The sequence below is a fragment of the Penicillium chermesinum genome (assembly GCF_028974085.1).
Source record: "Penicillium chermesinum strain IBT 19713 chromosome Unknown utg000004l:1.0-3345178.0:1.0-3348027.0, whole genome shotgun sequence".
NCBI classification, from domain to species: Eukaryota; Fungi; Ascomycota; class Eurotiomycetes; order Eurotiales; family Aspergillaceae; genus Penicillium; species Penicillium chermesinum.
Genome location: NW_026695314.1, coordinates 2407822 through 2419932, shown reverse-complemented (window position 1 = coordinate 2419932; position 12111 = coordinate 2407822). Strand labels below are relative to the sequence as shown.

At 51.2% G+C, this 12111-nt stretch overlaps 5 protein-coding genes across 5 annotated transcripts; all 5 read left to right on the top strand.

Moving 5' to 3' along the window:
- Nucleotides 1-987: 987 nt before the first annotated feature.
- N7468_005798 (cation diffusion facilitator family transporter) lies at nt 988-2742 on the top strand (the record flags this gene model as incomplete). Its single annotated transcript, XM_058475094.1, has 4 exons — nt 988-1066; nt 1124-1170; nt 1237-1323; nt 1378-2742. The coding sequence occupies 4 exons, from the start codon at nt 988-990 to the stop codon at nt 2740-2742; spliced, it is 1578 nt and encodes a 525-aa protein (XP_058330834.1).
- Nucleotides 2743-3415: 673 nt separating this feature from the next.
- On the top strand, nt 3416-5465 carry N7468_005797 (putative manganese ion homeostasis (Fr); the record flags this gene model as incomplete). The annotated part of the gene is made up of 2 exons (XM_058475093.1): nt 3416-3738; nt 3803-5465. 2 exons carry the CDS (start codon nt 3416-3418, stop codon nt 5463-5465), a joined length of 1986 nt encoding a protein of 661 aa, XP_058330833.1.
- Nucleotides 5466-6075: 610 nt separating this feature from the next.
- Nucleotides 6076-7920, top strand: N7468_005796 (putative ab-hydrolase associated lipase; the record flags this gene model as incomplete). Its single annotated transcript, XM_058475092.1, has 1 exon — nt 6076-7920. The coding sequence occupies one exon, from the start codon at nt 6076-6078 to the stop codon at nt 7918-7920; it is 1845 nt and encodes a 614-aa protein (XP_058330832.1).
- Nucleotides 7921-8804: 884 nt separating this feature from the next.
- On the top strand, nt 8805-10616 carry N7468_005795 (fungal specific transcription factor domain-containing protein; the record flags this gene model as incomplete). Its single annotated transcript, XM_058475091.1, has 3 exons — nt 8805-9515; nt 9566-10294; nt 10365-10616. Coding segments are annotated over 3 exons (1692 nt in total), but the record flags the coding sequence as incomplete, so codon positions are not given.
- A 306-nt stretch (nt 10617-10922) lies between these two features.
- N7468_005794 (Kelch repeat protein) lies at nt 10923-11995 on the top strand (the record flags this gene model as incomplete). The annotated part of the gene is made up of 2 exons (XM_058475090.1): nt 10923-11088; nt 11160-11995. The coding sequence occupies 2 exons, from the start codon at nt 10923-10925 to the stop codon at nt 11993-11995; spliced, it is 1002 nt and encodes a 333-aa protein (XP_058330830.1).
- Nucleotides 11996-12111: the final 116 nt, after the last annotated feature.

Genomic DNA, 12111 nt, shown 5'->3' with positions numbered 1-12111 from the left:
CAGCGGGCGGGGTCGATCGATCGATCGACTTGAGGGGAATTTGTTTTTTTTTTTTTTTTTTTTTTTCTCTGCGCAGTCGAACAACGCTGCACATCGTGATGGCCGCCAAGTTGAGACAGTCAATAAATATGCAGTCTCTTGCTATAAAGCTATCTTCTGTTTTCTGGAAACTGGTGTACCTCGCTAAGAATTTGCTATTTTTTGGGATGGGGGTCTCAAAATCTCTCATGATGTAAATACTGGATGCCTAACTATTTCGTGGCGTTAAAGTTTGGCTAGGAGCTTTTAGATATGGCCCCGAGGAGAGAAAAATTTGCTCGGTGGACCAAAGTCGTTAGCGGCTGCAGGCCTTCGGCTCCGACGGGTTGAAAGGTTCACAGTCAACAGAGCACACAACACACAAGGGCATACCTTCCAGCGCGTCCTTCTAGAAACACAGAGAGGGGTCAATTAGCAAATTGGACTGGGGAACGAGCCAGAGAAAGCCAGCAGATCATCTGGCGATCAAATGCTCGAGCGCAAAAGCGGAATTCGGGCCAGTGGAGTGCAGCTTCTTCATCGGGTGCTGGGCTGGTCTGAATGGCAGAACCTCCAAGTGGGGAACTCAAACGGCGCTGCAGGGAATGGGCCTCGCTAAAGCCCTTCGGATTAGATTTTTTAGAACAAAGGCGCGGGCTGCCAATCTAGGATTCCCAGGAGGTCCCTATAAAGCAGCGTTGAGTACCCGGGAGGAAATTTCCAGGAGGAGGATCCCTAGACGACAGAGTACCGCATTCGGTCATAACGCCACCCCGGGCCAGAACGGAGGAATATCCCCAATTACCGTTACGCTCTCCGCTCACATCATATCTCCACCTGAAATCGTTCCCTCATTTTTTCCCTCCTTCAACCCCTCCTAGGTCTTTGTGTAACACCAGGTTTTATTCCCCTTTTCCCTGCTGCGGAGCTCAGCCCGAGCACACCGCAAGCACCTAGCGACTATTCACAATGGGCCTCTCCAAGACCAACAGGATCATCATCCTGCTTGTTATCGATACTGCCTTCTTCCTCCTGGAGCTGATCACCGGTACTGAAATCCATGCTCGCTCGCCCCCGCGCTTTGGCTGACACAGCTTCCCTCTAGGGTACACTGTCCACTCCCTTGCCCTGGTCGCCGATTCCTTTCACATGGTACGTCAAGCATATCCCTACGAGCCCGTCTCCTGTCAACAGAATTGCGGCTGACACATAATATAGCTCAATGATGTCCTCTCCTTACTCGTGGGTCTATGGGCCGTCAAGGTCGCCAACCAGGAAACAAACTCGAAAATGTATACCTACGGTGTGAGTCGCCCCGCAAAATAACCTCGGCACGAACAGCAGCTGAAGGTCTTGCAGTGGCAACGAGCAGAGACGCTCGGTGCTCTCGTCAACGGTGTCTTCTTGGTCGCTCTATGCGTGTCAATCGTCATGGACGCGATTCAGCGATTGGTTGAGCCTCAGGAAGTTCAGAATCCCAAGCTAGTCTGCATCGTCGGATGCTTTGGTTTGCTCTCCAACATTGTCGGATTAGCCCTATTCCACGACCACTCCCACGGCGGACACGGGCATTCCCACGGACATGGCGAGGAGGATTTGGAGACTGGACACGAGGGTGACGATCATAGTCACGAAGTTGACGAGACTCACGGGAATGGTGCGTCAGACGCCGCGGACCGGCTTGGTCTTCCGCATTCCGCCGATCGATCTCGCAGACGCCGTACAGCCGAGTCACAGGTGCGAGGCTCAAGGCGGTACAGTACATCCGCTCTCGCCAACGTGGAGGACATCTATGTCCACCCAGCGACGATGCGCCAGGACATCATTGCTGCTAGCCGTGACTCTTACGACAACGAAGAGACATCGGACACTGATAGCCGGGACGATGAAACTCCCACTGAAACGTCTGGTCTGCTTCGCCACGGAGACCGCAAAACGAACTACACGAACGAAAGTGACGCCCCGTTCAAGGTCCCTCCACGTTTGGAGGACGATGTCCATAAACACCACAACCATGCTCAGCCGAAGCCTAAGAGTCAAAAGGGTGGGCATAGCCATGATCTCAACATGCGCGGAGTCTTTCTGCACGTCATGGGTGACGCGCTTGGCAATATTGGTGTGATTGCCTCTGCTTTGGTCATTTGGCTGACTGATTACGAGTGGCGATTCTATGTCGACCCGGGTATTTCATTGGTGATCACAGTTATTATTCTTGCATCTGCCATTCCCCTCTGCAAGGCTGCCTCGCGTATTCTTTTGCAAGCTGTTCCCGCAGGAATGAGCGTTGACCACATCAAGGAAGATATCGAAGGTCTCCCAGGTGTTATCGGATCTCACCACCTCCACGTCTGGCAATTGAGCGACACCAAGGTCGTGGCTTCCATCCATATTCAGGTTGATACTGAGATCAAGGGCGAGGGCTCTGAGCGTTACATGCGTCTTGCTCGACAGATCCGCAGGTGTCTGCACGCCTACGGCATCCACTCTTCTACCATCCAGCCTGAATTTGCCCCCGAAAGTGACACAGAAGATGGCGCAAACATGAACCAGCCTTCGTCGTCCCGGGAATCAGACGAGCCCAACCAGCCGAGTCGAGCTGGCAGCTTGCGCGATGCCGACCCCACTGCCTGTCTACTTGAATGCGATGATAACTGTGCCCAGGGTGGTCAATGCTGCCCAAAAAGCCTACTTGATTTGCAGACGCGATCCTGTTGCCCAGAGTAGCTCATTCGTGAGTCCTAGGGTGTTGCCAAAACGTCTATCCATAGATGGCTTCCCACTCTTTCCCATGCGTACCCGTCCGGTATGTTGAATGCCTTGGTATTCATTCCGCTCTTTCTTTTGCACCCGCGTTGGCGGCATCATTATGATACTGGCATTAATGACCCATGTGCATGTATTTTTATCTGTCCTGTAATAGACTAGTCCGGATGCGGCTTGAGAGGTTTAAATTGGAGTATTGGAGTGTTGATAGTGAAATGATAACGGTGCTAAGGAAATAATGTCCTTTTTAACTGTAGAGAGCAGATTTTTCATTTTTATTTCAAGACATTGCCACGATTTGAAACACATGGCGCAAGAAGCCCCCTAACCGGGTCTTCCCCCTGAGGTACGAGGCTGATATATTTTTATCGATAAGCACGTGACCGATCTGGCCCGTTGATCGACGCTTGCGCCTCGAATGTGCCCAGTTGGCCCCTTGTTTCGAGCACCCCGGAATGTTGAAATGAAATAAATCTCTTCTTCTCTGGACTCCGTTTTTCACTATTCATTCTTTTTTCTTTTTCTGAAGCGCCTGATTTCTTTTCCCGCGTGCCAAAGCATGCGGTGTCGCTCTTTTCGTTAACTTCCCCACGTCTTGTTCGGGCACAATCCATAATAGCCAGCGGGGCCAACCATGAGCTACGCATACCCACGAAATACCGGCGGATCTTCTCTTCCTTCATATGCGCCTTCATCTCATTTCTCAGAGCTGGATGACCCATGGGAAAGCGTACCGAGCCTAGCGAAGCGATGGATTGCGGAGAAGGTGTCGGCCTGGAGACGAGAGCTGTCATTCGAGGGACATGATTCACGAAGCTTGGCACGCTTGGTGCTGAGGAAGATACTCACTGTCCCCAATGCGGTGATAATCATCTGGATTTATACACTATGGTGGGGAGAACGCACTGTCTTCCAAGAGAGCACCAATGCTTGTCTTTGGAGAGCTGGGAGAGATGGGTAAGTCTTCCACATGGCATTGCGCAATGAACCTCTATGACTTTGTGAGATCTCAACTAACAAGCCTATCCGTCCAGCCTCAAGGGGCTACCCCCCATCACGTTGCATTCATCGCCGATCCCCAGCTGGTTGATCCTCATACCTACCCCGACCGACCCTGGCCGCTTTCTACCTTGACTGTCAAGTATACAGATCAATATATGCGCCGTTCATTCAACTCAATACAAAGAGACCTCGGGCCAGACACGGTTCTTTTTCTTGGTGACCTCTTCGACGGAGGTAGAGAATGGGCGACAGACACATCAGTCAGCCCGGAGGAACGCTATAAAGACATTGACGACTCATTCTGGAAGAAGGAATATACTCGGTTCATGAAGATTTTCTTGGATCCATGGGTCCAAGGTAATGAGCCGCCGGTGGATGGACGAGGCCGCAAGTTACTCGCTAGTCTGCCTGGCAATCATGATTTAGGATTTGGCTACGGCATTCAAGAGCCCGTTCGCCGACGCTTCCAGAGCTATTTTGGCCCCAGCAATCGCGTCGATGTGATCGGCAATCACACTTTCGTGTCAGTTGATACCCCGTCTTTGAGCGCAATGGATCAGCCGGATCCCAAGACGGGAAGCTCTACTCCGCCAGCAGAGATGGAATTCCAGCCCTCGCCGGTTTGGAAAGATGCTGATGACTTCCTCAACAATATGCCCGCACATCGAGCTAAGGCAGAGACTGAGGAGCTGCGATTTTTGAAGCATCTTTCAGATGCGACGACAAAATTCGATCATCGTATTGCCGATGCCACGGACGCGGTGATTCACGATACCGCCGAACCTACATCTGTTCCCTTCCCAACTATTCTTCTTACCCATGTCCCCCTTTATCGCAAGCCTGGAACCCCTTGTGGACCCCTTCGTGAGAAATACCCGCCATCTTCTCCAGGTGATCTAGAAGAAGATGAGCGGAATGCGCTCACAGTTGCCGGTGGCTACCAATACCAGAATGTGTTGACACCCTCTATCTCCACTGGTTTAGTGAGCAGGGCTGGTCCGAACATCGCTCAAGTCTATTCCGGGGATGATCATGACTACTGTGAGGTTGTTCACCGAGAATTCAATGGCTCACCGAATGAAATCACCGTGAAGAGTCTCTCATGGGCGATGGGTGTCCGCCAACCCGGTTTCTTGCTGACAAGTCTATGGAATCCAATTGATCCAGAAACCGGCCAGTCCCAGAGCTCGTCACCAACCATACAAAACCACCTCTGCCTCCTCCCAGACCAGCTGGATATTTTCATCCATTATGCCTATCTCTTCGGACTGAGTGTCACTATCCTTGTCATCAACTCCGTGTACCGATCATGCTTTACGCCTCAACCCTCAGACTCCTATGATTCACTCCTCCCTCTCTCCGAGCAACGTTCCCCAGCCCCCACACACCAGTACCAGACTTCCGGTACGTCCAGCTCCACCATTGCCGCCGCTGGCCTGGCCAGCCGCGGTGGGCTGTCCGCTCTCCCTCGTACCTCTAGTGCCAAGCCTTCGCACGATGCTTATTGGGGTACAGCTCGAGCAGATTATGCCTCGAGTTCGAAAGACAAGGGATCGTATCGTCCTCGCGTCTACGGCTTCCCCCAAAAGGTGGGGTCTATGTTTAAAGAAATTTCTCGCTCCCTCATATTTGTTGCTCAGGTGGTCCTTACTCTTTATCTCTTTTTGATATGGCGCTGGTAGGTCCTGTCTACCAAAATAGCGAATATAGTGCATAGACATAAGAATTGCATCCGTCATTCACGGTCTCAATCTTCCGGTTATCTGACTATAAAAATATCTCGTTCTCAGGATGCGTACTTCATGTCTCAAGTTGTCTGAGATTGCATGCTATTGATTCTTTACAACCTGAGGAGTAATCTTATCTTGAGGAGCTTTGTTTTGGCTGGTCATCTGAAGGGCTTATCCTTGCCGCCAACTTCAAGTCATCGCCCAGCATGTTCGCGGCAACAGTAGCTGTAGCCGTCACAGAGCTTGCCCTGAACGGCCTGAAAGTTTGGGAGGTATAATTACACCATGCGGAACGGGACTCACGGTCATGTCGACTTCCATCCATTCGACCCAGGTCAGTATGCACATATATACGGCCCACTCTAAAATGTCTTCTATGATTGGTGATTCGTCACGTGCGTGCCCCTGTGCCTGGGCCCAAGCGGCCTCGGCATGTGAATCGCGCCTCCACAGCGTATTCCCTCCCCGCATCTCGTCTCATACCACTCGTGGACAGGCCAGGATGCGTGACGGTGGGTCTGCACTAATAATCTAACTCTCGCATAATTCGGTCTCCCTACCTATGCGAACCCCCGAAGCACGTATGCGGGCAGGGACCCCAAGTCAACCTGGACCCCAACATGCATCCTCCGCATCTGCCGAGTATGGCGGCGAACCCTCCTTGCTGTCACACCCCAATAAGGCAGCCGTGGGTTTAGACTCGGCTGCTGTCGCCGAGAAGCAGGCTCAGTTGGCCAACCTTGTTCTGCCCGTCGTTTCGCCTGATCATCCCCTCTTCCCACCGCTCCCTTTTTACGAAACGCCGACCCTCGCTCGGAAGATTCGATACTTCGCTATCCAGGCCGTTTCCTTTACCCTCTCATTGACCTTTCTGACGGTTATCTTTACGAGCGCATTGATTTGGACAGCAAGTCTGGGTATCTCGAGTACGATCTCTCGACTGGGTGGACGTGCTGAGGTCAGAAGGCCATTCCGCGAGGAAGAGGAAGCCCGGAGGCAAGCAAGAGCAGAGTCAGAGCAGAAATGGAATCTGAGACAACATAAGAGGGATGGGGATGAGGAACAAGGTTCAGATGAATGTCCACCGTTGGAGGGTGGGGAGGACCCCATCGTCTGCGACGCTGCCTACTATGCTCGACGGGTCGGCCTAGACATTGAGACTTTCCGAGTCCAGACTGAGGATGGCTTTATACTTACTCTTTGGCATGTTTACAACCCCCAAGAATATACCGCGTTGTCAGACGAGGAGAGGGAGGCCCGAGGTCCGACTATATTCACAGAACCAAGGCGAAACCCCTTGGAGACCCCAAAGGCAAACCGTCGCTACCCCGTTCTCCTCATTCACGGACTTCTTCAAAGTGCTGGCACATTTTGTACGAATGATGACGACAGCTTGGCCTTCTTCTTATGCAAGTCTGGGTATGATGTCTGGCTTGGAAATAACCGCTGTGGGCTCAATCCAGAGCATACCACACTGTCTACCTCAGACCCTCGCATGTGGGCCTGGGATATTCGACACCTCGGGACTCTAGATCTCGCAGCGTTCTCTTCGAGGGTTTTGTACGAGACCGGGTTCGAGAAACTGGGCCTTGTATGCCATTCACAAGGGACCGCTGAAACATTTGTCGCTCTGGCAAAAGAACACAGGCCAGAACTCGGTCAGCGGATCTCAGTGTTCTGTGCGCTTGCACCAGCTGCATACGCTGGTCCACTCGTGCATAATCCCTATTTTCGCTTCATGCATGGCATTTCCGCTAAATCATTTCGATTGGTTTTCGGGATCCACTCCTTCATACCGATCATGATGAGTGCACGAGATATTTTGCATCCTAAATTATACGGTACGTTGGCTTATTGGGTCTTCTCCTTTCTTTTTGGGTGGACAGATGCGCGCTGGGAGCGTGATCTACGCCACCGCATGTTCCAATTTTCACCGGTCTATGTCAGCTCAGAATCCATGCGCTGGTGGTTAGGAAATGAGAGCTTTGCGAAACATCGATGCATCTTATCCACACGTGATGAACCAGAAAGCAATCTCCAGGGGAATTCTGACGAAGCTGGAGATCGTGCACAGGATCCTTTTCTTGGCGCTCAAAGGCAAGATAATTGGTTCGGACCCGGAATGCCACCGTTTGCGTTCTGGATCGGTGGATCCGACGAACTCGTGGATGGGCGTCGACTCCTTCGTCGCTTTCAAGATGGGTTCGAGCCTCATGTACAGCTTGTGCATTCAAAAGTCATCGAGGGGTATGAGCATATTGATGTGATATGGGCTATGGATGCTATTGAACAAGTTGGCGTCGAGGTGCGCCAGGTTATCTGGAATACGATGCCCGACGACGCAAGAGAGGTATGTCGCGTTCCTCGCGATGTACATTCGAACCAGCTGGCTGGTTCAAACGTTTGACTCCTGTATATACCGATGAAAAATAGACTGCATATAGAGAATATACGATCAACTATATGTCTGCCAGTGCTTCACGTGTATGCCCGCTCGAACTCCCGGTGCTAATCTATCTTATGGTCGACGGTCCGGAGGGCCTTTGGTGTATCTCCACAAGGACATCGCTCCCGCAGGAAAAAGAGTTCAGGAAATTGAACTCAATTGTATTGCTATGTTACGCTCCGCTGGATCTGGCAGTCCATGAAATGACCCAGACCGCGAGGTAGCTGCGGGTCCTCATCGCTAGAGGCACCATTTTCCATATTTCCAATGGGCCAGCGAACTCATTCTGCTATTGTACAAGGTTGAGGCCTGTCTTGGGCTGATGTTCGCGTGCCCTCGATACTGGAGGCCAGAATAAACCTAGTTGGAAGGCTAGCGCAGATGGCTCACCCACTCTGCAGGGCACTGTTGTCTGAAACAAGAGATGAACGTCAAGACCAAGCAACGACACTTGTAACATGTCACATGCTATAATAGAGGATTACAGTCTATTATTGAGCTACTGTGCCTCACATTTCTGATTCCTTTAATGCAGAGTAACAGACCAGGTCACATGATATTTAGTCCTGGCGGAAGCCGAAATCTCCGAAGACTCCAAGTCTTTCAAATGTCAAATTATCGTAGCCATGCCGCCTGTAAGGAGAAAGCCTCAAAAGCGAGCGTGTGATGTATGCTATGCAAAAAAGGTAGGTCTTTACAGACTTTCCATTCGTTTTGTTGTGCTAATTGCGCCCAAGATCCAATGCTCACTCCCTACCCCGGGAGTCCCCTGCGAGTGGTGCAGGAATCGCGATGCTCAATGCACCTTCGGCCGAGAGAGGCCCAGAAAAAAGCGAGTGAATAGGTGCGTATCTGGCTATATTGCTCGCTGTGGGCGTACTCTGATTTGTGCGTTAAGCGATGTGGAGACACTTTCTCGACGAGTTGCGCAACTCGAGGCTGCGCTAGCAGGAAATGATATAGCAAACCCGCAGAAAGGGGATTCCCAAGCGCCGCCGGAGAGTCCACCAGCTCGCAAACCTCCTGGGCATGTGCACCCGATTCCTAGGGTACCGGGCTTATTGGGACCGAACTGGTATTTCAATGGCATACCTTTATCATCTAAACAAGGCTGTCACTGGATATCGACGAAGACCGGCCAAGATATTTCACTATTTGATCTCTGTATCCCGAGGGTCAATGACTGTCCTTTGTGGAGTGTGCAGTCTGCATTATCGCATATTAATCTTGATCAACTGCCCGAAAGGCTGAGAGTGCAAGAGATCTTGAACGAGTTCATCGACTCTTGCTCTATGCTTGGGATTCCTATCCTAAATAGAGAAACACTCGCAAGAACCATGGATGTCGCTTATAAGCCAACAGACTGGACAAGCCCCTCGTCCGAACAGATTCTAGCCACGGCCTGTCTCTTAAGCGCTCTTTCGATGGCATCGCGATTGGCAAACTCGAGACAATCTTTCATGGAAGTAGATAACTTAGAATCAAGGGCACTCCATTATCTAGTTTCTCTCGGTAATGACGCCAGTTTAGATACTCTCCAAACTGCCCTCCTGTTGGTATGTCATGACTGGAACCTAGTGATATTCGAGACTAATAGATGATCTAGAGCCTCCAGCATGTATTTTGCGCCGATTGGGAAGGTGCTTCACATGTGAATTCGATTGCATGTCGTATAGTCTGCTCACTTCAAGGACATGTGGTAAGACCGCAACAGCTCGCGCCGGACTCCATTCAAGAAAGACTACAAATCCGAAATCTCTTCTGGGTTTGTTACGCACTCGATAAAGAAATTTCACTACGGACCGGCTCTCCGCCCCTCCTGGTAGATGTCTATTGCGACCTCTCCCCTCCACGTGCCACTAACGACACTACAAGCGAAATGCCTGGAGAATGCGAAGGCTCCTTGTATCAATTCCTTCCTCGCTTTCTCGGCGATATTCATCTGAGCAAATTGAAGGAAAGAATCTTCAAGCTTTTGTTCTCCGCCCAGGCTTTGAACGAGCATGATGGCCAAATTCTTACCAATATCCGTCAATTAGATGAAGAAGCTGAAATATGGAGAGCATCAATCCCAGAGCCTCTACGCCCTGCGCTTTTTGTATTACCGGATACCAACTCAAGAGCTGCCAATCAAGTGTCCCCGACAATGCTTCACCGCATATCGCTTCAGCTGCAACACCAGCATCTAATGATCATTATCCATACCATGGTGAGAAGATGCACCCTGGATGCCAGCGACGGGATCCGGGGTCTCCACGACGTAGCTCATTCGAGCTTCGACATATCGCTGGAAGCAGGTCGCTCTACCCTATGGTGCTTGCGATATCTGATTCACGTTTCCAATGAACAAGCATTCCGGTGAGTACAACGCAAACTTGGCTAAAGTTACACTCTAACCGACCGAGAGATTCATCGCCCTTTATTGTACACCTGCTGCCTTTGCGATCTTTCTCGATATACTTATCCACCCGTTCAGCGCACATGCTTCGCGTGATTTGGAACTTCTAATATCGACGGCCAATGCTGTTCAGAATATGCCTGTCGATGCGCTAACGACTAACGAAAAAGCACAGATCCACGCAACGGGAACCTTATTGATGAGGTTCGTCTGGCTTGGGACATGTGCAATCATGAAAGAGAAGGGAGCACCGTCATAAATCAATCACCAATGCAGTTTAGTCTTCTGACCGCGTGTCGCAGACTCCACAGTCCTTCGGAGGTTTCGGAGGCCGTATTGACCCCCACATGGGGGCCTCTTATTGGCACATCCTTTGCATCTGCTAATGTGGGGCGGTGATTTCGGAACCTGAAATCCCCGGATCTGCAAAATAGCTGCATACACGAGGAGTCCAGATGCGCCTATATATACCGTGGAAATCCAAGTTCCAGGCGCTGTCTAATCAATCATCCCCTCACATCTCCAGCGCAAAATAATTGAGATTGCAAGCAATTCATATTTCAAGATGGGGAAAATCGCTGCAAAATGTCATAAGCTCCTGGAAGCTGAGATCCTCCGCCGCTCCTCGCATATCATTTCTGTTGCTGGTAGTCAAGCCTATGTGTTTGGTGGAGAGCTGAAGCCCCGCGAGCCCCGCGACAACGATGTCCACTCCATCGCTTTACAAAGCAGTAAGCGTGGCCTTTTGCAACTTGTGGATAGAATATAAGCAGTGAATACTAAATATTTCTCCAACGAGCAGACGACACAACAGTGAAATCCGCACCCGCAACATCAACGTCCCCCTCCGCAAGAGTCGGAACAGCGGCAGCCACGCTTAATGGAAAGATCTATATCTTTTCCGGCCGAGGAGGCGTCGCAATGGCACCGATTGAAGAACAAGGCACCATTTGGGAATTCGACCCCGTCAGATCAACGTGGTCGTCACTTCGGCCTTCAGCCGAGCAGAAATATCCCGCAGCACGCAGCTACCACTGCATGACCAGCGACGGCGCCGACACACTTTTCCTGCATGCGGGGTGTCCTGAGAAGGGCCGGCTTGGCGATGTTTGGTCATTCAATATCGCCCGCAGAGAATGGACGGAGCTTGCGCCCGCCTTCGATCCTCCGCGCGGCGGTACGTCTATTGCGTTTGTTGAGGGCTTGTTGTACCGGATGAATGGGTTTGATGGGAAATCGGAGCAAGGGGGGAAGCTTGATATCTACTCTCCCGCCGAGAACTCATGGATTTCTCATTCGTATTCGCCGGACGGCAAAGCGGGTCCGACGCCGCGCAGTGTGAGCGCGCTGTTGCCGCTCCGTCTTGGTGGTCGGCCGTTCCTTGTCACGCTGTTCGGGGAGCGCGATCCTAGTTCGCTGGGCCACCAAGGGGCGGGGAAGATGCTGGATGATGTGTGGATTTTCGATATTCATGAGAAAATTTGGCAGCATGTTTCTCTGGAAGGGGATGAGCTGCCGCTTCCGCGGGGATGGTTTGATGCTGATACGTTGGGTGAAGATGCCATCATAGTGCATGGTGGTCTTGGAGAGTCTAATGAGCGCCTTGGAGATATTTGGAAGCTTGATTTCGTTCAGTAGATCCATACGGATACCACTGGTGAGGAGTATTTGTTGACTCAAATTAGATGGAATGATCATACTGTACTACTCAGCCATGAGGCCCATAGATGCAGAATTCTACTGGTAGAACAGAG